This window comes from Lepidochelys olivacea, assembly GCF_965140295.1.
Source record: "Lepidochelys olivacea isolate rLepOli2 genome assembly, chromosome: 1".
NCBI lineage: Eukaryota > Metazoa > Chordata > Testudines > Cheloniidae > Lepidochelys > Lepidochelys olivacea.
The window spans coordinates 261,074,165-261,096,960 of NC_140411.1; the positions used below are offsets into that span (position 1 = coordinate 261,074,165).

The 22,796-nt window shown below is 43.1% G+C and overlaps 1 protein-coding gene across 3 annotated transcripts in view; it reads left to right on the plus strand.

Annotated features, from left to right (window-relative positions):
* The window catches only part of TNRC6B (trinucleotide repeat containing adaptor 6B), a 212,099-nt gene that overhangs the window by 68,587 nt on the left and 120,716 nt on the right, over positions 1–22,796 (plus strand). For 2 of the 3 annotated variants that reach the window (XM_084632991.1, XM_084632992.1), the window contains one exon: positions 4,614–4,681. The exons of the other annotated variant lie outside the window; for it this stretch is intronic. In XM_084632991.1, coding sequence (XP_084489117.1) covers positions 4,614–4,681 — 68 coding nt within the window. The remainder of the gene's footprint in view (positions 1–4,613; positions 4,682–22,796) is intronic. 3 annotated transcript variants of the gene reach the window in all.

The window sequence follows — 22,796 nt, forward strand, 5'->3', positions numbered from 1 at the left end:
GGTAAGCACCTCCTCCACATTCACACCACAGCAGATATAACTGTTGGGTGCCAGAGTGCATTACACTACTTCTTTCCCTTGGTCATGCATATTCTGTGGAATTTAAAAACTCCACCAGCTGAACTAGTTGGGTTGCAGGAATTTATTCTAGTGAAAATAAAAGCTAAACAAAGCTTTCACAGGTCTGTGTTTCAAAATAATGCCTAAAGCGTAGGAAATCCACTGACAAAGCTCTGTTAAAATAGAATGAATACATCTGTCCCCTGTGTGTATTCATAATGCTGTTGGTCTGCTTTGGTGACAGATATTTTACTACCTGTCGTCCCTGCAGAAACAACCCAGCTATAACGATATGAACAAGAGTCTCTTCTGGCTTTGTGCATAATCAAAGTTCCAATTGCAGAGTCTCCTGTGCACAACTCCATTGTTTTCAAATTATATGCTCAGTTACCTTTGTGCAAATCCCAGTTGAAGGCAGATATAACGGAGGGCAGCATGTGGCCTGCCAGAATTACTAGCAATGATGTATAAACCAGTGAGTGGGCTGGAGGAAAAATATTTTACTTGTGGAGTAAATTTGATCTGCAATTGTTAGAACACCACAAATTCGGAATTCCATAATGTCTTATTTTTTAACAAAGTCATTTTGAGTAGAATGAAATTTCAAAGTTACAAATATATACCAGTTAAATGTCCATAAAATGTTATTTCCAAAAGCAATTGTTCAAAAGCTAAGAAATTTGGAGCCAAGATTCTGCAAACTATGTAGGAACATAAAATTGCCAGACCAAATCAGACATGCAATTTGCCTAGTCCAGTATTTTATATCCAACCATTGCCAGTAGTAAGTACCAAATGCTTTGGAGGAAGATGCAAGAAACCACCTACCAGATAATTCTGGAATGACCAGTTCATAGAAGTTTCTAGCCCCTCTCAGAGGTTTGCTTATGCCCTGAAGCATGGGAGTTATCCCTCCTATTTTTTTAATAATCTCTAACGTATCTGTGGTTGTTCTATCCGTATGAATATCTAACTTCTAAAAATCCTTCTAAGCACATGGCCTCAATGATATATTGTGGCAGTGAATTTCACCAAGTTATTTTTTTACACCATGTATAATTTCCTTCTCTATTTTAAATTGGTGCTTTTTCAATATAATTGAATGTCATCTTGTCCTGAGATGAAAAAAGTGGCACCCATTTTAATTCGTCTACACCATTTATAGTTCTGTATCTCTCATGTGTCTCATATGTTTTGAGAGAAGACAAACAATCCTAGTGTTTTCAGTCTTTCCTCATCTTCTAAACATTTTCATTGTATCTCTAAACCCCCACTATTTCAGTTATGGTTGTTTTTGTTTTGTTTTGTTTTTGTTTTTCGTTGTTTGTTGTGGGTTTTGTTTTTTTTTTGGATCGAGTGACCAGAACTAAATACAGTATTCTGAAAGAGGGCATACCATTGATTTACATGATGTTACAATGTCAGTGTTACTTTCCAGACTATTCTTTATGCAGCCTAATATTTGTCTTTTTTTTTATTATGCAGCATGCAGAGCAGAGATTTGCATTGAGCATTCTACAGTGAAGTGGAAGTCCTCTTTCTGACCAGTTAATTTAAAATGCTGTAATGTGTTCCTTCCTGTGTGTACTACCTTTGTATTTCTCAACACAGAATTGAAGCTGCCACTGTGCTGCCCACTCACACAGCTTTGTTAGGTCCCTCTGAAGTTCCCTAGTTTTCTCTAGTTTTGATTAACCTAAGAAAATGTCATCTGCAAACTTTGTCACCTCCCTGTTCACCCCCTTTTCCAGTTGATTGATATTCAATTCATATCAAAGAATCTCTCTCCTTGTGTAGATCCATGGGACATCCTACTCTTAACCTTTTGCTGTATTATTTACCATTTATTCCTACTTTGTTTTGTCTGTTGGCCAGTTTCTCATTTGTGCTGGTACTTTATTTTTCACTCCATAACTGCTTAATTTTTCTAATAGCGTCTTGTGAGAAACTTTGCACAAGGATTTTCGTAAGTCTAAATAAATTGCTAGGCAGTTCTTTCTCCATTATCTTGTGGACATACTCAGAGAATTTTAATGCATCAAAAAGGACTGATTTTTTTTCTTTAGAGAAATGGTCCCTTATCATACCATGCATCGCTAGGTATTTTATAATTCTATTTTAAATTACAATTTCAAACAATTTTCCTGGTACCTGAAGCTTAATGGTCATAGGTCACTCCTGATGTCTTGTAAGCTTCCAACATTTGCTACCTTTGACACTTCAGATTTCATTCTTAAATTCTTTCAGGACGTTCAGGTCCTAGTGACTTGCTGCTCTTTAGTTTATGAATTTGTATAAATTCCTCCTCTTTTTCTGACGGTCACTCATCTTTATTACCTGAAAGGATTAGGTCTAAGAAAGAGATCTCCCCAGCATTCCTTTGGTTAAAAGTAATCATTTTGCTTCTATGAAATGTTCTTATCCTTCCTTTAATTGCTCATTTTACTCCTCCTCTCTCTCAGGCTTCCTGCTTCTCATATATTTAAAGACTTTATTTTGTCTTTATTTGCTCTTCAAATTTCTACTTTTCTCTCCTAATTTCCATTTTATATTTTACCTGCCATAATTTTGCTCCTTTCTATTGGCCTCTGTAGGAGTGAATTTGCATTTTATAAAAAATGTCAGTTTAGCTTAACTCTGATCCTATATAAATATCTGTCCTATCTATCCAGTTCTTCTCTCCAAATTACGGTGCACTGATTTCCAAGACCACAAACCCTCCCCACATTTTCTGTACATACAGATTTCAGATTTCAGATTGGCAACAGACCTTTCCCAATCCACCTGAACATATATCGAAAAACATACTAAAATCTCTCCTTTTGTTTCTGTATTGCATATGAATACCTTCTTCCATGTGCCATTACACTGTGCCAGAGAATTTCACTGCACAATAAAAAGTAGAAACTCTATTATATCTACCTCCTTCATCCACTCCATAGGTCTTTAAGACCCCAAACTCCATAATGGATGGAAGTTATGCTTGTTTGCAAAACTACAGTGCTGAATTTCCTGGCTTTTAAGCATTTTTTAAAAATAACTACAATGTTTTGATGATGTTTTAAATAGTCACTAAATAAAGTTTAAATAAGTTGTAAATATGTATTAATCTTAAACATGTTTTGTTTGGGAATATATGTTTACTGAACATCACTTCTTGCTTATAGCTCATTGATCTTTTACAGTGCATCTGTGGTCTTGTTTAGGAGTACTCGTCTACCCAGACAATAATGTTGCTTCTCTTGTCCCTGTAAAATGTCATCTTTGGATACTCAGACAGTGCCTTGTATAAGTGATTTTTTTTTTGTCACTGCTTGAGAGTATTGAGGTACAAATTGGGGGTACCTACTATTTTTTCAAAGAACTACCAAAGCAGGTTACCCTTACCTCGTGTATTAATGCTCTTCTCCCCTACCCCCAGTTTCAAACAGTGGATCACAGGTGTCTTTTTTGGGTATCATTCAGTTGATTTTATCTGTCATCTGACAATGGTGTCTACAAGCCTATATCAAGTATTGCAGTGTGGCTTGCTTACTTCACATGGTGTGTAAGGTTGCAAGATGTGTGTGTGTTGGTGTTTATATAGAGAGCCCTGAAAATCTGTGGATACCCGCTTTATATCTGTGCATGTGGATATCCACGGACCATTTTTGCAGATCGGAGATCTGATGCAGATACAAATTTTGTATCCATGAAGGGCTCTATTTATATATAATACATTTATGTGTGGTTTTTATATAAGGGCGAAATATTCTGCTGCCCGTGCAGGAAATTCTAGCTGAGGGAGGTAATTGAATGATGATTGATTAGATGTAGTGTTTGGGTGCTCTGATTTCCTTGCCTAAGAAATGGTTTAAAATACACACTGGAATTGTGGAGAAAAATATAAGTTAAACAGAAAACTTCGTTAGTGTCCCTTGTATCTTCTGTCATGAGAGCCAGAGGAAATGTCTTCCTTAAGCTATCACTGGAACAGCATTTGTTTGAAGGCTCGCTTAGGCTTTTTCTTCCGGTGGCTACAGTATGTGGCGGTATGCATATGGACAAGTCTTTTTTTAATACAAAAGTTATTTTTCACAAAATATACTCTGTTTTTACAGTACCCTCCATTCCCGGATCCCAAAGTCCTTTAAAAATGTTAAAGATGTTGTGAGATAGATAAGTATTTTTATTCCCAGTTTACATATAGGGAAGCTGAAGTAGAAGGATGAAGTGCTTGGCCAAGACTACACAGGAAGTCCATGACAGAGCTAGGTACAGAATCCAGATCTCCTAACTATTGCTTATTTGCTTTAGCCATTAAACCATCCTTCCTCTCTCGGAAGCTCTTATTTTGTTATGCACACAAGCATTCTGGAAATTGTGCTATAGAATGATACCACTATAAGAGGAATGAAGGTGTGCATTCATTGTTTAGAATCTAGATGGTCTGTTCTGGACCAGTCACTGAAATAAAGTGGCCACACTGAGTTGTGATATGTGGAAAAAGAACACATTAGGGTGACATGCACTTTGCTTCACCAATTTCTGACCTGCAATGCTTGCCTTTGCAGATGGAACATGAGGATTTTGTAATGGAAGGGCATGGCAAGACTCCACCTCCTGGTGAAGAAAACAAACAGTGAGTCTCACGTTTATTTAAAAAGGGCCTTACCATAGTAAATGGTGGGAACCACTCTTGTTTAAACGTGCTGGAAGCATTGGTTGTTCTTGGGGTGCTCGCCCTTGGTTTCTTAAATACACGTATTTCATAGTAGCTAGTGACTGAAAAGTCAGTGTGCTGATTTGCCTTAAATTCTGAAACACAAAATTCTGCTTTGTATATTCTGCAGTGGGCTAATCAGAATTTGTAGTTAAAGGATTAATGGCGTTAGGAAGCTAGAGCTGAGAAAGTGAACTCACTTTACCAGCGGAAATGTGTATATGAAGCTTTACATGTTCCTTGTCTGGTGAAACCACTGTGAAATGCACCAAAAGAAGAGTTTGCTCATTGTCAACCCTTGGTGTGCATCTGGTAGATTGGTGTTCCCTGAAATGTGAATGTTACTTTGTTTAAAATAAATTTCCAGAAAGGAACTGGAATTGTAAATGAAATGTCCTTTACTGGATGGACCATTTTAGATCCTGGCCTTTTATGGTTTGAGGAAAGAGGAAATGTAATAAAACAAAGTGACTAATTTCTATTAAGAAAGTGCATGGAGAAAATGTGTGTTTAAGTACTTTTTGGTGGAAATCTAGAAACCTTTCTTTGGCTGGGGGAGGGCAAAGCCCTCTGCTAATGGTACTGTAATAATGGATGTCCTATGTATATCCTAGATAATTTCTTTGCTCGAGCCAGTGCCAACATTGTTGTGATTATTCTTTTCTTGACTTCTCTCTTTGTAGAGGGTAGGAAGATCTTGGATCTTTGGCAGAGCCAGACCATAGAAACTTTTTTTTAACATACAATTCCAGTGTCACTTGGTCATTTAAAGGAAGAGAGTGATCTTACCCATCCATCCCTAAAACACTGCCTTCTAGCTAATGCGGGGAACCGTGCTGTTTCATTGGTTCTGGTCTTAAGCTTTTAGTAGGCTAGCAACACAGGCTGCTACCTTTGTGGCTGAAGTTGTTTCTTAGATAGATAGCTAAGATGAACTCAGGGAGGTTCTAGTACTGAGCAGATGCATTCTTTTCCATAGTGGAAATGAGCCAAGCTTTTCAAAATACTTGTCATTTCTTTCTGTTCATACTAGTATCATAGTAAATTAAAGAAGAGTTGCAAACTTGTGGTAATTGAAACATGCAGAAAATTTTTGAAATGAAGCAGATAATGTAAAAAAGTGGAAGTTAACTTTCTGCCTTAATAAAATTTCTCAGAGACTTAATGGGGAAACAGTATGTGATTGCAGAGAATAACATGGATAGGTATTATGCTGGCCTCATCAAAATAGTGTGCTCTGCCTTTTGTTGCTGCCTTTGTTTACTGTGAATAAAATCAAGAATTCTTTCACAGCTGACCTGATTTCTAGCTGCAGCTTTTCAGGTGACTTACAACATTGTATTTTACCTTCCCAGAACTATTTTGACTGGAGAGAACATTCAAAACTGGCAGTGGGCAGAGTTCGTCACCAAATTACTTGTATTACTGTACAGTGGTGTCCAGAGGTCCCTGTCAGGATCAAGGACCCTTTGTGCTAGATGTTATACAAATACAGAGTAAAATGCTAGAGCTTACCATAAAGATCTCTGTCCTAATTAGGTTACTAATAAAATTTGTACAAGTGTAAAACTACAATTTTGATACCTCAGCTAAAAAACAAGGATAGTCACATTATTCAGCTGTAGTATAAACACAATACTTCGTTGAGGATATTGCTTTTTGCTTGATTAGTCATCTGGATTTCTTTTTACCCACCATCTTAATTTTTCATCTACCTAAGTGAATATACTATAGGTTAGTTTAAAAAAAAAAAAAAAGTTTGGCTCTTGTTGCTTATGCTTCATTGACGTGGCAATTGGAATTAAAAATTGATGATAGTTGCAAGACATTTTGTGGGTCCAATAATCCAATTGGTTGTAAGTCACCAATAACTTTTACTTTTATAGTAGTTCAAAATGTTGTCCCAGTTTCAACTATGTTCACATCTTCAATGAATATTTTATTCTATAACCACTTCTTTGGAGCTATTAGTACTTGGATGAGGCATAGGTAGACTTTACTGTTGTCCTCCCAGTTAATATCAAATGAAATTGGGGCTAGTTACTGAAGAGAGGTAGATTGCATTTTGGTATATAAGGGACTTAAATGTAGATGTGTAATAGGCAAATAGATTGTTAGTGGATAAAGGGAGAATGGGAATAGAAACATGCACTTATTTAGAGACCTATCAATAGGTGTAGTACTTGCATGGTATTGGTTAGCATGTGACATTTCCTTCATTAGCGATTACTGTGTACATAATGGTGTATATTAGCAGGCATTTGTAACTGTCAGTTGGCCTGAAGACTTTGTTTCTGTAGTGGGGCTGAATCTCAGTTTATTTTACCAGGGGATAGAAACACCTTCACTAGAGTGTCTTGCGGGAGAGTCTAGTATTAAAAGAACACTGTCAAGATTGTTGAGGCATAGGACTGACCTACCTTGAACTGTGATTCCATCTGGAAGGGTCCTGATTTCATTAACTGAACCGTCTGTCTCGGTCTGTGTGTCTCTCAAAAAAAATATTTTTTTCTAACCAATCTATGCTGCATCTGGAAATTTTAGAAAACAAATGGCAATGCCATGCACAGATTTTGTAACTATTAGGAAATAGGGGGTGATAGTACTTATTGCCGATGTGCTTTTGAAATATCAAACAGGATAAAAAAGACTGAACCTATTATACAGTTACTGCATTAAAGAAAAGCTGTAATGGAAGGTGTATAATACATAAGTACATTGAAAATGCTGTTACAGTTCTTATGGGGTAGAGCAGGTGTTCTCAAACTGGGGGTCAGGACCCCTCAGGGGGTTACGAGGTTATTACACGCGGGGTCGCAAGCTGTCCGCCTCCACCCCAAACCCCGCTTTGCCTCCAGCATTTATAATGGTGTTAGATGTATTAAAACCTGTTTTTAATTTATAAGGGGGGGTCACACTCAGAGGCTTGCTGTATGAAAGGGGTCACCAGTACAAAAGTTTGAGAACCACGGGGGTAGAGTGAGGGAACTTGCTAGGTAAACTGTTTGACCTTGGTTATTGAATATAAATAAAAAGTGCTTCTCTTAGAAATCTGCCACTAGCAGTTCAGACAATAGATGTGACTGATATTAATTGAAATAAATTTTTAAAGAGAAAACTAGGACTTCTAAAATCATTGGCTTAAATGAAATATTTGGTTTTTGAGCTCAGTCTCAGCCTCTATAATTGAAAACTGACCCCTGCAGGTGGTGGTAATCATCTTTTTGCTCATGTATTGACATCCATTGGTAAGAAACTGAGCTCAACTGGTGCACTCAAGGAATGGGGAAAAGACTTGTGTTCTTCAATAAATGTTCACTTGTAATTCAAATCTGCTAATCGCTTCCCATTGTTATTTCTCATCTCTTCCCGCGCCCCCACACAGTCTGTAATATCAGGCATTCGCCCTCTCCCTGCTGGTTGGTGGCAGAGCAAAGATTGTCAGCCAGTCTGGAGCCAGGGCTGCCTGTCTGTGGAGAATACCAGAATTCTCTGCCTCCATTCCTGGGCAGGTTGTAGACCAGGAGTCATCTCTTTCTGTAGTGGAGAACACACTTTCTTTTTTTGGATAGGAGTAAAAAAAATCTGAATTTGACTAGGGCTGTCAAGTGATTAAAAAAATTAATTGTGCAATTAAGCAATATTAGAATACCATTTATTTAAATATTTTTGGAATATTTTCTACATTTTCAAATATATTGATTTCAGTTACAATACAGAATACAAAGTGTACAGTGCTCACTTTATATTTATTTTTGATTACAAATATTTGCACTGTAAAAAACCAGTATTTTTCAATTCACCTAATACAAGTACTGTAGTGCAATCTCTTTATCATGAAAGTTGAACTTACAAATGTTGAATTATGTTCCAAAACCCCCTGCATTCAAAAATAAAACAATGTAAAACTTTAGAGCCTACAATTCCAATCAGTCCTACTTCTTGTTCAGCCAATTGCTCAGACAAACAAGTTTGTTTAAATTTTGAAGAAGATAATGCCTGCTTCTTGTTTACAATGTCACCTGAAAATGAGAACAGGCGTTTGCATGGTACTGTTGTAGCCAGCGTTGCAAGATATTTACATGCCAGATGCGCTAAAGATTCATATATCCCTTGATGCTTCAACCACCATTCCAGAGGACATGCGTCCATGCTGATGATGGGTTCTGCTCGATAACGTTCCAAAGCAGTGCAGACTGATGTATGTTCATTTTCAGCATCTGAGTCAGATGCCACCAGCAGAAGATTGATTTTCTTTTTTGATGGTTTGGGTTCTGTACTTTCCGCATCAGAGTGTTGCTCTTTTAGGACTTCTGGAAACATGCTCCACACCTCGTCCCTCTCAGATTTTGGACAGCACTTCAGATTCTTAAACCTTGGGTCAAGTGCTGTATTGTGGAGTAGGGTGGGGTCTGATTATTACCAGAACAGAGCTGTTTTCCCCCTTTTTTATCTTGACTCATGGCTGGTAAGGAGAGAAAAAAGAACGACAAATGTCCTCCAAGTCCTGCTTTTTATCCAGGGGCAGTAAGACCAAAGTGTCCCAGCAGCAGAGAGGAGCATGCAGACATACCAAAGGGCAATCTGAAGGTGCCAGAGCAGGCCAGGTCCCCCTGTAGCCTTCCAGACATGGGACCTAACTCCCGTGGCTGGTGTGAAGGCTTAGACTGGGTATTGGGCCACTGAGGGCCTCCAGCCCAGGGGGAATGCAAGAGGCTTTTTAAGCGGATCCCATAATGGCACCTTAGTTTTCCAAGGGAGCAGCAGCAGCAGTAGCCGACATCACTGCAGCTATGCAGCAGCCTTGTCCCACTCTTAGCCAATGGGCGGTTTATTTCAGAGGGTAAGTGACCATCCTCCCCCACTAGTAGACCCATGGGGATCATCATCCCCTCAACCTCAGGGATGCCCCCTGAAATAATTATGTGGCTCTACTTCAGTCTGGTCAGACAGGTTTGCTCCATGCCTGTGGAGCCTTTTCTTGTGGAGCCCTTTTTTGTGTAAAGGGATATTTGTCTGTTCTCTAAGGGTCTGATACACAAGGTTCATTTGTTAGTTAGATGATTTACATATTCGTTTAGTATTTTTCAGTTTGGAAGCATCATTCTGTTCTTCTCCACAGAAGGGCTGTCCTGGCCCCAGGCTGACTGTTGATCTATGCTCTGCCTCCAACCGGCAGGAAGATGGGGAGTGCTCCACAGTACAAACTGTTGGATGTGCATAGGCATGAAAAATAGTTTTCCCATTCTCTACATTCTTTCAACAATAAAAAAAAAATGGTACGAGAACAGTAACTTTATTATTTGGTAAAATATTTATTAAAGCTGAGAGACTGCTTTGCACAGAATTGTTGATAGCAGAAGTTAATGCATGCCTTTGATCTCACTAGCTAAGGAGGGTTATGCTCTGGTTATTGCATGGAAGTGAGCCACCAAAAGCTGAGTCTTCCTCAGGCTATGTAGGTGGCTTTCTTTCCTCAGACAGTATGAACCAATGTCTCAGTGCAATATTTGTTTGGGAGAATTATGCTTTTGGCAATGCTTTTTTTTATAGAGGAGACTTGAAACAGAGGTCCTGATCATGTGTATTCATTAAAGAACCCTTGGGAGCTTTTTATGAAGCTTAGAATTTTAATCTTTGTGTCCTGAACAAATTCCAGTTGCATAATTACTAACCTAAAACTCTTTGTTTTGATTGGACAAAATATTCTTCAGTTCCTGTTTTAAACTGTTCAATAGTTTTTCTGGGTTCTATATAATAGCTGCTATGTTTCATTCCAGAGCTGGCTGCATTTCATTGCTTGGAGGAAAAGATTAGTATATGAATAATTTATGAAGTGCTTTAGGATCATTTTGAATGAAATTGTGTTTTGCTAATTTCTAACATGCTCTGGGGGCCTCAGTAAGTAAAGTTGCTATCTTTACAGAAGTTTAAAATATGGAAGAAAAACTGATGAATTCTCTTTTTTTAGTCTTGCTATACACTAAAGGTAGCTAGACTGTCTTTGATGGCCTGCTAAAGAGAGTGAATTCTAAAGGTGTGGGGGATCTCAACTGGAAGAGCCCTGCTTCTGGACATATAGCCTGGGATTTTCAAAGAAGCCTAAGAGCAGGGGTGGCCAACCTGAGCCTGAGAAGGAGCCACAATAATACGTCAGCAGCTCCCCGCCCCCGCTGTGCCTCCCACTCACTGGCAGCCCTGCCAATCAGCACCTCCCCCTCCCTCCCCACACCTCCCGATCAGCGGGAAGGGTGGAGTGGAGGCAGGGCCTGTGGTAGGAACAAGGGTTGAGCAGTGAGCACCCCCCGGCACATTGGAAAGTTGGCGCCTGTAACTCCAGCCCTGGAGTTGGTGCCTATACAAGGAGCCGAATGTTAACTTCTGAAGAGCTGCATGTGGCTCCAGAGCCACAGGTTGGCCACCCCTGCCTAAGAGAGTTAAGTGCCCAAGTCCCATTGAAATGCAGTGGGAGTTGGATGTCTGATTCTCAAGTGTCTTTAAAAATTCCAGATGTACTGTGCTCAAATTTAAGGTCATGGCTGATCTTTTCTGCCTTGGCTGGGCATAAAGTAATAGCCTCTCAGATAAATGTCCCTGACTTTAAGGCTCAAAGATTATCTCCAACTTTGGTAATTGCACTTGGAAGCAACTGGGGAGCCACTGTGGAGACCTGAGCATAGATGGTGTTCATGCCAGAAAGTGGTGCTGAGGAAGCATTCGTCTCTATTCTGTACTGTCCAGAGCTTCTGGGTTGACTTCAGGGGCATAGTAATAGTTCAGCCTTCAAAAGTATGGAAGATGACAAAGTCAATATAAAGGAGGAATGGCCACATTCTCTTTTAGTCAGCTATAAATTGTGAAAAGCATTACAAGCCACCAATTCTCCCTGTGAATTCATGAGCAACAATTCAGGATCACAAGGCAATAATTGGGTATATCCCTTCAGGAGATGAAGACATAGCCTTCTCTCTCATGGGCTCCTGTTGCTGTGTAATTCATGATGACTTGGATCTTCATCCTCATCTTCCAAGCGTAGAGGGTCCTCTTGTCTTTTTTCTCTCTCCTAACTTCATGATGTCATGCCTGCAGTAGGAGCCATTCAGAGTACTGGTTGTACCTCTAATTCCCCAATCTCTTGGAGGAGGAGGTCATTCCCCTATGTTTTTTTCCTTTTTATCTCCAGGCAGGAGCTATTTCCAGAGATTTTTTCTCCCTCCCTCTCTGCAGCAGTGTGGCAGGAAAGCGTTGGGATTCCCAAAGGGCAGAAGTTTATCATTAGGACCTGGCATTTTGGAAACTACAAGCCAATAGTCACTAGCTGCATTTCTTTCCTGGTTGGGGTGAAATATGGTCTCGAAGAGCAAATAAGTCAGAGGGGCAGGAAGAGCACAGGGTGTGGGATGCTCTGCCTGCCACAGTAGCCAGGTATTTGTTCCCCAGTTGTTGCAAGGATGACCTTAGTTCCTAAGGTCAGTCCCTGTTGTGCTTGGTATCTCAAACCTTCACTACTTCTGAGATTCTGTCAGCCCCCCCTCATACTAATGGTAGTTCAGAAACCAAACAATAAAAAACCCTCAAATGGTTTAGATTCCCAGGGCTGGGGCAGGGGATCAGGGCGCGGTTTTGGGGCTTGGACTTACCTCCGGCAGCTTCTGGTCAGCAGTACAGCTGGGGTGCAGAGGCAGGCTTCCCACCTGTCCTGGCACTGCGGACTGGGCTATGCCCTGGAAGCGGCCTGGAACAGGTCCGGCTACTAGGCGGAGGCTTGCAACTCACGCCCATGGGCACCGCACCTCCCCTCCCCCTCCTCCCACCTCCACCCCCCCGTTCCTTCAAAGTATGTGAAGTGCGGAGCCGGTATCAGAGCGGCCAGCTCTCATCAGAATGATCCTTCTAAGATGATCCTTCTAGTGGACAATTCAGATGGTTGAGATCCTGTAATAAAATGTCAATATGACAAGGCCTTTTTGTTTACAGGATGTTTCTTCATGAGTGAGGTGCGTCAAGCATGAGTGTTCCTGACCAGCATTTTTTGTACCGCTCAATATAATCCCCTGCCTCTCTAAATAAATATATATATTTTTTAACTCATTCACTGGTCCTTTCAAAGTGGGTAATCATGGATAGGGTAGAAGCAAATACCGTAGCTGCAGAAACAACCAGGTCTTCATATTGATAAGCCTGTGTAGTTCAATAGTCTGGGTGTGTACCATTTCTTTAAGGTTGATTAGCTCAAGCTGCCTTCTATAACAAAACATGCTTTTGTATAGTGTGACCAAAAAAGCACACACAATCCACATCCCACAAAAATACCAATGCTTTCAAATACTCAAATGCCATGAGTGCTGCTTCCATTTTCAGAGGAGTTCCCTCGTGTCTTCTCAGGAATTGGTCTACTTACGGGTACTCTGCAAGACAAAATTGTTTTTAGTCTCATTGTCCAATGAAAGATTTTACAGAATTTGGCATGTCATCAGGAACTTCCTCAGGTACCTATCTTCTGGTTTCGCCAGTTAATCAGGATGATTGGAAATTGCAGGCTCTGCAGCAGTTCATTGCTACTTCTCAGTCAGCCTGATGGGTGCCTCTAATAGAAGTAATGCAAGGCACTCCCACCATCCCATAAGCTGATTTACACCCCTGTCATCATGAGGTTTGAATTCTTGGTTAAAATATAGAATTGTCACTCTGCATGGCAGTAAAATTATTAAAACAAATCTGGAATAGTTTGCTCACAAGTTGAACGATTCTGGCAATGCCAAGTGGGTAAGATAATGCAATTACGTTTTTGCAGCACCAATGTAAGTTTTAATACAGAAGAGTTTAAATCAAAACTCTGTTTGCATTTCTTGAGGTAATACTTCAAGTACTGACAACCCCTTTCTCTTCAGACCTGAAAAAATAAACTTCAGCTGTTAGACCACAAACTTTTGAAATAGAAAGTTATCTTTCACTACTCTTCATATCCCCACTTTTGAAGCATGAACCTCAAATTAACTAGCTGCAGAAAAGCACAGTTTCCAAATTTATAATCGATGTCAAATATTCTATTCATTGTTTGTTTCTTCTACTTTGAACAAGGGCCATTATTGCCTTTTTTTTTTTTTAGGCAAAGCTTAAAGTGGGCTAGATTGCCAGGGGGTGAAGACCAATCTGTAAAAAGACTCAGTGGGGTGGCAGCGTGCTTTGACCAACACTGAAGTATTTTTTCTCCTAATTTGTAAATTGAGATATTCTACTTTTTCCAAATATATTCCCAGTAAGTATTGTATTGTTTTTCAGGACAAAATGCTCATTTGTGTTGGTGCTGTAACAGGGTGATGTGCATTGGAATATGTTGGGTGTGTCATTTTGGGGTGTAAATTAGTGATGGGTTTACTTTAGTTTGTCTTTTTTTTTTTTTTTTTTTTTAATGTTTAGTGTTTGCAGTTTTACCTCTTGCTTATCAGGGGACCACCATATCAGGTTCTATTTCAGTGATACTCAAATTGGTTAGCTCACGAAAGCTCATGCTCAAATAAATTGGTTAGTCTCTAAGGTGCCACAAGTACTCCTTTTCTTTTTGCAAAGACAGACTAACATGGCTGTTACTCTGAAACTCAGACCTCAGTGGTTCAGGAGCCAAATTAGCGATCGACATTACCCAAAAGAGCCACAAAAAGAAAAGGAAGACTTGTGGCACCTTAGAGACTAACAAATTTATTTGAGCATAAGCTTTTGTGAGCTACAGCTCACTTCATCAGATGCATGCAGTGGAAAATACAGTGGGGAGATTTATATACACAGAGAACATGAAACAATGGGTGTTACCATACACACTGTAACGAGAGTGATCAGGTACGGTGAGCTGTTACCAGCAGGAGAGCGGGGGGTGGGAGGGAAGAAGGGGAAACCTTTTGTAGTGATAATCAAGGTGGGCCATTTCTAGCAGTTGACAAGAAGGTCTGAGGAACAGTGGGGTGGCGGGGGGAATAATCATGGGGAAATGGTTTTACTTTGTGTAATGACCCATCCACTCCCAGTGTTTATTCAAGCCTAAGTTAATTGTATCCAGTTTGCAAATTAATTCCAATTCAGCAGTCTCTTGTTGGAGTCTGTTTTTGAAGTTTTTTTGTTGAAGAATTGCCACTTTTAGGTCTGTAATCGAGTGACCAAAGAGATTGAAGTGTTTTCTGACCGGTTTTTGAATGTTATAATTCTTTACCTCTGATTTGTGTCTATTTGTTCTTTTACGTAGAGACTGTTCAGTTTGGCCAATGTACATGGCAGAGGGGCATTGCTGGCACATGATGGCATATATCACATTGGTAGATGTGCAGGTGTACGAGCCTCTGATAGTGTGGTTGATGTGATTAGGCCCTATGATGGTGTCCCCTGCATAGATATGTGGCCACGGTTGGCAATGGGCTTTGTTGCAAGGATAGGTTCCTGGGTTAGTGGTTCTGTTGTGTGGTGTCTGGTTGCTGGTGAGTATTTTGCTTCAGGTTGGGGAGCTGTCTATAAGCAAGGACTGGCCTGTCTCCCAAAATCTGTGAGAGCGATGGGTCGTCCTTCAGGATAAGTTGTAGATCCTTGATGATACATTGGAGAGGTTTTAGTTGGGGGCTGAAGGTGATGGCTAGTGGCATTCTGTTATTTTCTTTGTTGGGCCTGTTCTGTAGTAGGTAACTTCTGGGTACTCTTCTGGCTCTGTCAGTCTGTTTCTTCACTTCAGCAGGTGTGTACTGTAGTTGTAAGTACGCTTTATAGAAATCTTGTAGGTGTTTGTCTCAGTCTGAGGGGTTGGAGCAAATGTGGTTGTATCGTAGAGCTTGGCTGTAGACAATGGATCGTGTGGTGTGGTCTGAATGAAAGCTGGAGGCATGTAGGTAGGCATAGCAGTCAGTAGGTTTCTGGTATAGGGTGGTGTTTATGTGACCATCACTTATTAGCACCGTAGTATCCAGGAAGTGGATCTCTTGTGTGGACTGGTCCAGGCGGAGGTTGATGGTGGGATAGAAATTGTTGAAATCATGGTGTAATTCCTCAAGGGCTTCTTTTCCATGGGTCCAGATGATGAAGATGTCATCAGTGTAGCGCAAGTAGAGTAGGGGCATTAGGGGACGAGAGCTGAGGAAGCGTTGTTCTAAGTCAGCCATAAAAATGTTGGCATATGGTGGGGCTATGTGGGTACCCATGGCAGTGCCACTGATTTGAAGGTATACATTGTCCCCAAATGTGAAATAGTTATGGGTGAGGACAAAGTCACAAAGGTCAGCCACCAGGTTTGCCGTGACATTATCGGGGATAGTGTTCCTGACGGCTTGTAGTCCATCTTTGTGTGGAATGTTGGTGTAGAGGGCTTCTACATCCGTAATGGCTAGGATGGTGTTTTCAGGAAGATCACCGATGGATTGTCATTTCCTCAGGAAGTCAGTGGTGTCTCGAATGTAGCTGGGAGTTCTGGTAGCGTAGGGCCTGAGGAGGGAGTCTACATAGCCAGGCAATCCTGCCAATGCCTGAGATGATGGGGCATCCAGGATTTCCAGGTTTATGGATCTTGGGTAGCAGACAGAATACTGCAGGTCGGGGTTCCAGGGGTGTGTCTGTGCAGATTTGTTCTTGTGCTTTTTCAGGGAGTTTCTTGAGCAAATGATGTAGTTTCTTTTGGTAACCCTCAGTGGGATCAGAGGGTAATGGCTTGTAGAAAGTGGTGTTGGAGAGCTGCCTAGTTCTTGTCAACTGCTGGAAATGGCCCACCCTGATTATCACTACAAAAGGTCCCCCCCACCCCCCGCTCTCCTGCTGGTAATAGCTCACCTTACCTGATCACTACCGACATATAGTAGTGGAGAAACTGACTCTAGTAAAAATTTTATCACTATTTTCGGGGGGGGTGTGTGTGGGGGGGGATTTGGCCAGATTGGACTGCAAATTCTCTCTCCCCCACATATGAACCAAACTGGAGGGTAAAGAGTCCAAAGACCTACAAGTTAGAAAAAGCAGTAGATGAACCTGAGCCCCGCTGAAGTAGATGAATGACCCAGGAGAGGGGATGTTCTGTATATTTATCAGCTTTACCTGTGATTATTTCACTTAAAGGGCTACATCCTAGGTTAGCCTCACTCCTAAACTCTTCATATTTCTTTGACTACTGGAGATTTGGCTATAATTAGATTGACCTCACATGGAATATGAACCGTCCAGGGGAGTGAGTGGTGGGGGTATTGTTTTATTCATCCTAGGATTTATTCACCGAAGATAATCCTCCTTGGTTCCCCTTCTGAAAGGAAGAGATTGTTGGAGGAAGAATATGAGTCTGCGATTAGATTGTTTACATAGGAAGGTCCAGCAGCCTTAATTAAGATCTATTACCCGTAACTGAGGTTTGTTCATTGAGACATGGAGGAGAGCACAAACCCCTCCCAGCCACTACCTCCCCCCCCCCCTTGTTTTTTCCACTCCACATTCAAAATATATTGGAAGCCAAGAATACAACTCCAGATTGAGATTTTCCCTCTGGACTCTTGTGCAGTTTCCCTAGATAACTTCTGTGTTGTTTAATTCCTCAAGCAGACAACAGGATTATGGGTATGACTAGAAATACCATCCTCCCAGCAGACCATGTGGCTAGAACTAAGGGTTAGTGATCATGTTTATGCAGGTATCAGAGCTCTGAGTTTTTTCTTCTTCTAGTACAATGTTGAGGTAATAGGCATATGGATCGTCCGTTGACTATTAGACAGATAAAGGAGATTTGTTGAACTCCTTGCCCATCATGGGGTTAGCAACTTCTTTAGGTGGTGATGCGTTTGATTACATTAAGGGCTATGAATGGAGTCAGACTGTCTACATTTGTAGTTAGCTGATCCTTTTTCTAAGGCTTCAAAAGGAAGGGCAGTTAGTGAAGAGAAATTATTCAGGGAAGGACTAGTAGAGATTTTCAGGTCATTTGCAAAGATCTGTCCACAGGTTTCATGCATGATGGGTCATGTAGAAATAGAGAGTGACATTAGTAAGAAAACGCTGGGATCAGGTCAGAGAGGCCCTCCCTAGGGGCTTTTAGCGCTGTTTCAGCCTCAGCACAGCATTCTCTCACAGAGAGGAAATCCTCCGAGTCCTTTTCTAAACATCCTAAGAGGAGGAGGAGTGCTAATTCCCATCCCAAGGAGTCATCCTCAAGAAGATCTTGTTCCCCAACCAGGTCGACAGCTTCAGAGATGATGTCCTCAAGGCTTGGTACTGTGAAGGCAATAGGCTCCTCCAGTACCAGTGTAGTGGGAAAGCCCTGCAGGTCTAAGTCCAGTCATGGTGCTGGAAAGACCCCGGTACTGCCTACTTTGAAAATGACAGAGCAAACGGAGTATGGGTATTGTTGGACTTAACTTCTCTCCTGGTACCCCTATTGAGTTCTTAGGTACTATGTAAGCCTCCAGCCGCATTGGTGCCATCTGTGAAGCACCCTAAGTAATTGGTACTGATCAGCAAGGACAGGTGTAGTCCCACAATACCCCTCAGTGCTGCAACATTTTTTGATGCCACAACAATACTTGATACTGCAACATCATTTAGTGTTGCAAGATTTTAGATGCACAAAGGACTTATCAGTGACTGCTGAACCAGAGGGTACCAATCTCCTTTCATTACTGAGAGCCACTTGATCTTTGGAGTGCTATACATTCCTTGTACCATCACCTACCTTTTTAGTTTGCACTCCACCAATAGAAGAAGAAGAAATCTTCATCATCCTCTTCTTCCCTTCAGATTTCTGTTCAGGATTCCCCCTCGTATTAATATACGAACCCCTTTCTTGGCGGGGTAAGGTTGATACTCAAGGACCTCACCACTCCTGGTGGGAGCAGCACTGAATGCCACCTGCTCCCCCGTATGGTCCTCAGTGGCCATATTGGGATCCCTGGGCAGCTTATCACAGACACTTTTCCAGCGCCTCAATCTTCTCCTACTGGGATAACAGGGAGACTCAAGCTTCTTCTCCCCAGCAACAGGATGGAGCATTTGCAGCCCAAGAAACTAAGGAGGATGAAGCTGTAATGTCTCCTCCTCCACCTGTGACTGATGACTTTTGGCAGTTCCAGGATCTTGTTAGGTGGGTAGCAGAATTCCAACAGTTACTTCTTCAAGAGGTCAGAGAATCCCAACCCAAGCTGTCGGATATTCTGCAATCTGAGAGACCATCCAGAATTGCCCTTCCTGTCAATAAGGCTCTCCTGCATCCTGCAAAATCCATTTGGCAGTCTCCAGCTACAGTAACTCCCACATGTAAGAGGGCTGATTTAAAAAAAAAAAAATTACATGCCCACTAAGGACTCAAAGTTCTTATTCTCCCTCCCTCCACCTAACTCTCTGGTTGTTGATATGGTTAATGAATGGGGTAAGCAGCATCTTTATAAGTCACCCTGTATGACAGAGACCAAAAGTGCCAGGACCCGCTGGGGAGAAAATCCTGTTAATCTAATCAGCAACCCTACAGTTCCATATTGTGAGTTACTAGGTGCTGATGGCAAAGTACAACTACATAAACTATACAAAGTTGGATTGTCTATTGAACTGCTTCCGCTGGACCAAAGGGAAAAATTTCAAGCCACTAATTTGAGGGACAGTTACTAGCCAGAACATCTCTTCAGGCAGTTCTGGATACTGCAGATACCAAGGCCCGCTCCATCTCTACGACAGTGGTGATGCACAGGGCTTTCTGGTTATAGCTACATGACTTCTCCAGAGAAGTCCAGAATATGATAGAGGAACTTCTGTTTGGTGGACTGAAGCTGTTTGTGGAAAATACCCAAGAGTCATTGCATACCCTTAAGGATTCCAGGGCCACGTTACGCTTGTTAGGTACCTTGCTCCTGCAAACAAAAGGAAGTTTAATAGATCACAAATGGCTCACAGATCCTGTCTGATGCAATTCTCTGGATTTCAGAGACCAACAGAATCTCCAAGAAAGAGAGAGAAGTTCCAGAGAAAGATACCTTCTAACCCACTCGATGCATCTACACAGCAACCTTCCTCATCAAAGCCTCAGTTCTTTCTCAATTGCTTGCTCATGTTGATTCCATTCTAGGTGTGTGCATGTGCACAGTCATTGGAGCCGTAGCGGTATCCGTAGGGTTGGCTGTGGCGCCCCCTTGAGTGTCACGCTCATGCGTTGGTATGTTAGGCACTGCCAACCTTACGCCCTCTCAGTTCCTTCTTACCGCCCATGACGGTTGGTCGGAGTGCCTTGTCTTGCATTGCAAGGGTGTTAGCGGTTCTTACAGTCCATTGTTCTGTCTCCTTTGTTAGTTGATAGGTACTTAATTAGACCTTTAAGTGTTAGTGTAGTAGTTTAGGAGTTAGAGTCCCAGCTAGGACTTTGCCTCAGAGCGAGGCATACCCCGTTCCCCAGGCTTTAAGCCATAGTCATTGTGCAGCCAGCCGAAGCCCGTTAGTGACCCCCATGAGAGCTGTTTAAAGTGTTTGGGGGAGTCCCACAGAAAGGATAAGTGCAGGATCTTGAAAAACTTTCACCCTCAAACTCAGAAGGAGTGGGACATCTGCTTGAGGGCCCTCCTCATGGAGGCTGCACTTCTTTGTCCTATCTTGGCACCCTCTCGATCGGACTCCATGCCTGGTATCTTGGTACACAGCGTACCACCAGCACTGGAATCCACTTGGCACCATTCCCCATCCCCAGTGCCTAAGAAAGGTTGAAGTTGACGGACTCACTGGCGCCGCAGAAGAAAGGGGCTTCGGGCAAAGGACCTGTGTCAGGCCACGTGCCTGCTCCGGAGCTGCTTCGCAGTACCCATGCAGTCAGACCCCCCCCCCCCCATCCCAGCCCGGGACCTGCCTCCAACTCCTGGAAGCAGCAGGGGGTCCTGGCCCCTAGTAAATTCATCTGTGCCTGAAGTGGACCTGGCGGCCAAAGAGCAAGTAGGCTGACTGGCACCGCAGATGCCAAGCCAGGTGATGGACCCGGCCAAGGCCCCAACATCTATGGGCAAGCCGGTTATGGGACCGCCCCCTAAAACAGTGGAGCATACCCAATCCCTGGACTGCAGGCATCAATCCCCATTGCTGCGGCCTCGGACCCTGGTAACAAGACACAGGTCCTTGACACCAAGTCTCCACCCGCAAGGCACGGGACGCCTGAGTTACGATGCCGATCCCTGTATCCCTGGTACTGTCAGCCTTCCTGCCAGAGTTCACCACAGTGCAGATTACCATCGCGTAGGCAGTCTCCCAGGTGTCGATCCCCACGCTGTGGGATTGTTCCCGGTTGCAACACCGGTCTCTGGCTCCCTGGTACCGCTCTTCGGGCTGGCACTGGTCCTTGCCCTCTGCTCCCCAGTTGCTGATGAGGATCAGATCAGACTCAGGCATTTACAGTTCTGCCCTGGTCACTGGAAGGGCAATGGTCCGAGCCTAAATGGGAGTTCAGCCCTTCACCTATAAAACGCGTCTTGGCACTGGCCTGCGAGACCAGCGTGGTTCCTGCAGCGGGTGTGGAGGCAGGAGCAATGGCTCGCTCAGTGGCAGTACTAGAACCCACGGGATGTACCTGTTATGCCGGTCCCATACTCCTACCATTTTTCCAAGGCCACATCAGACAAGCTACCCCCGGTACAGCTGGCACCCGAGTCGGAGTGGCCCTATTGCCCAAGGAGCTGTCCCTGGACGAGGAAGGGGAAGCCGCCCCTCAGACTGCTGTGCAGTCATCTTAGTTGCCAGACAAAAGCGCTGACCGGACCCTCACAAATGAGTGGCTCTGTCCTCAAAATTGCCAAGTCTGCAATGCAAGATCTCCTTTTCCATTCCGCCTACCTCCAAGAAGGTGGAAAAGAAGTACTATGTCCCCACAAAGGGATTTGAGTACCTGTACACCCACCCTCCAGTGGGGTCCCCCTGGTTGTGTCTGCCATCAACGAAAAGGCCAGGAAGGGCTAGGAGAGTGGTACATGAAAAATAAAAATGACAAGAGGCTGGACTTGTTTGGCAGGAAAATTTATTTGACAGACAGCCTGAATTTTGGGTGTCTAGCCATCCAGCCCTGCTCGGTAGGTACAACTCCATCAGCAAGTTTCCGGATGGCTTCCCACAGGATCGAGCCCAGGAGTTTGCCATTTTGGTGGAAGAGGGCAAAATGGTGGCGAGCGGTAACCTTCCGATGGCCTGGAAAGCTATGGACTCTGCAGCCAGGGTAGTCACCTCTGCGGTGGTCATGAGGTGCAGCTCCTCATTACAGTCCTCTGGGCTGTCCCAGGAGATGCAGACTACCCTTCAGTACCTCCCGTTTGAGGGAGCCAGGGCTCTTTTCAGAGCTGACTGATGCACGGCTTCACGGCCTTCAAGACTCCCATGCCATCCTCCGTTCCTTCGGCTTACACACCATCCAGTAGACTAGAAAGCACGTTCTGTCAGCCTCTGCCTCCGTCAAGGTCCTGGCATGTTCCCCAGTCCAGCTTCTACAGGAAGAAGGACAGAGATAAAGGATTTAAATGGTGTCACTCTTCGTCTTCCTGTTCCTCTGCCCAGCCTGGTTCTTCCAGAGCCCAGGGAAGCCAGAAGCAGGCATTTTGAGGATGCACCTGGGGATGGTGCCCCAGTCACTTCCCAGGATCCACCTCCCTGCTCTTTCCTCAACCGCCTGCACCCCTTCTGGTCAGCTTGGTCGCGGCTGACTTCAGACTGTTGTGTGCTCGACATAATATCTTCAGGCTACACCCTGCAGTTCGTGGCTGACCCTCCCTCCCAACCCCCCTTCCCTGTCCCTTTTCAGGGACCCTTCTCACAAGCTGCTCCTTGTTCAGGAGGTCGAGAACCTCCTATGCCTGGCGGCGATGGAGGATGTCCCTCCAGACTTGAAGGGGGCGAAAGGGTTCTACTTCCATTATTTCCTAATCCCAAAAGCAAAAGGGGGCCTCAGACCCATTCTGGATCTGCGCTGCCTCAACATGTCTCTAAAGAAGTTACTTTTGCATGGTCTCTCTGGCCTCCATTATTCCCTCCCTGGATGCGGGAGACTGGTACGTTGCCCTCGGCTTGAAGGATGCAT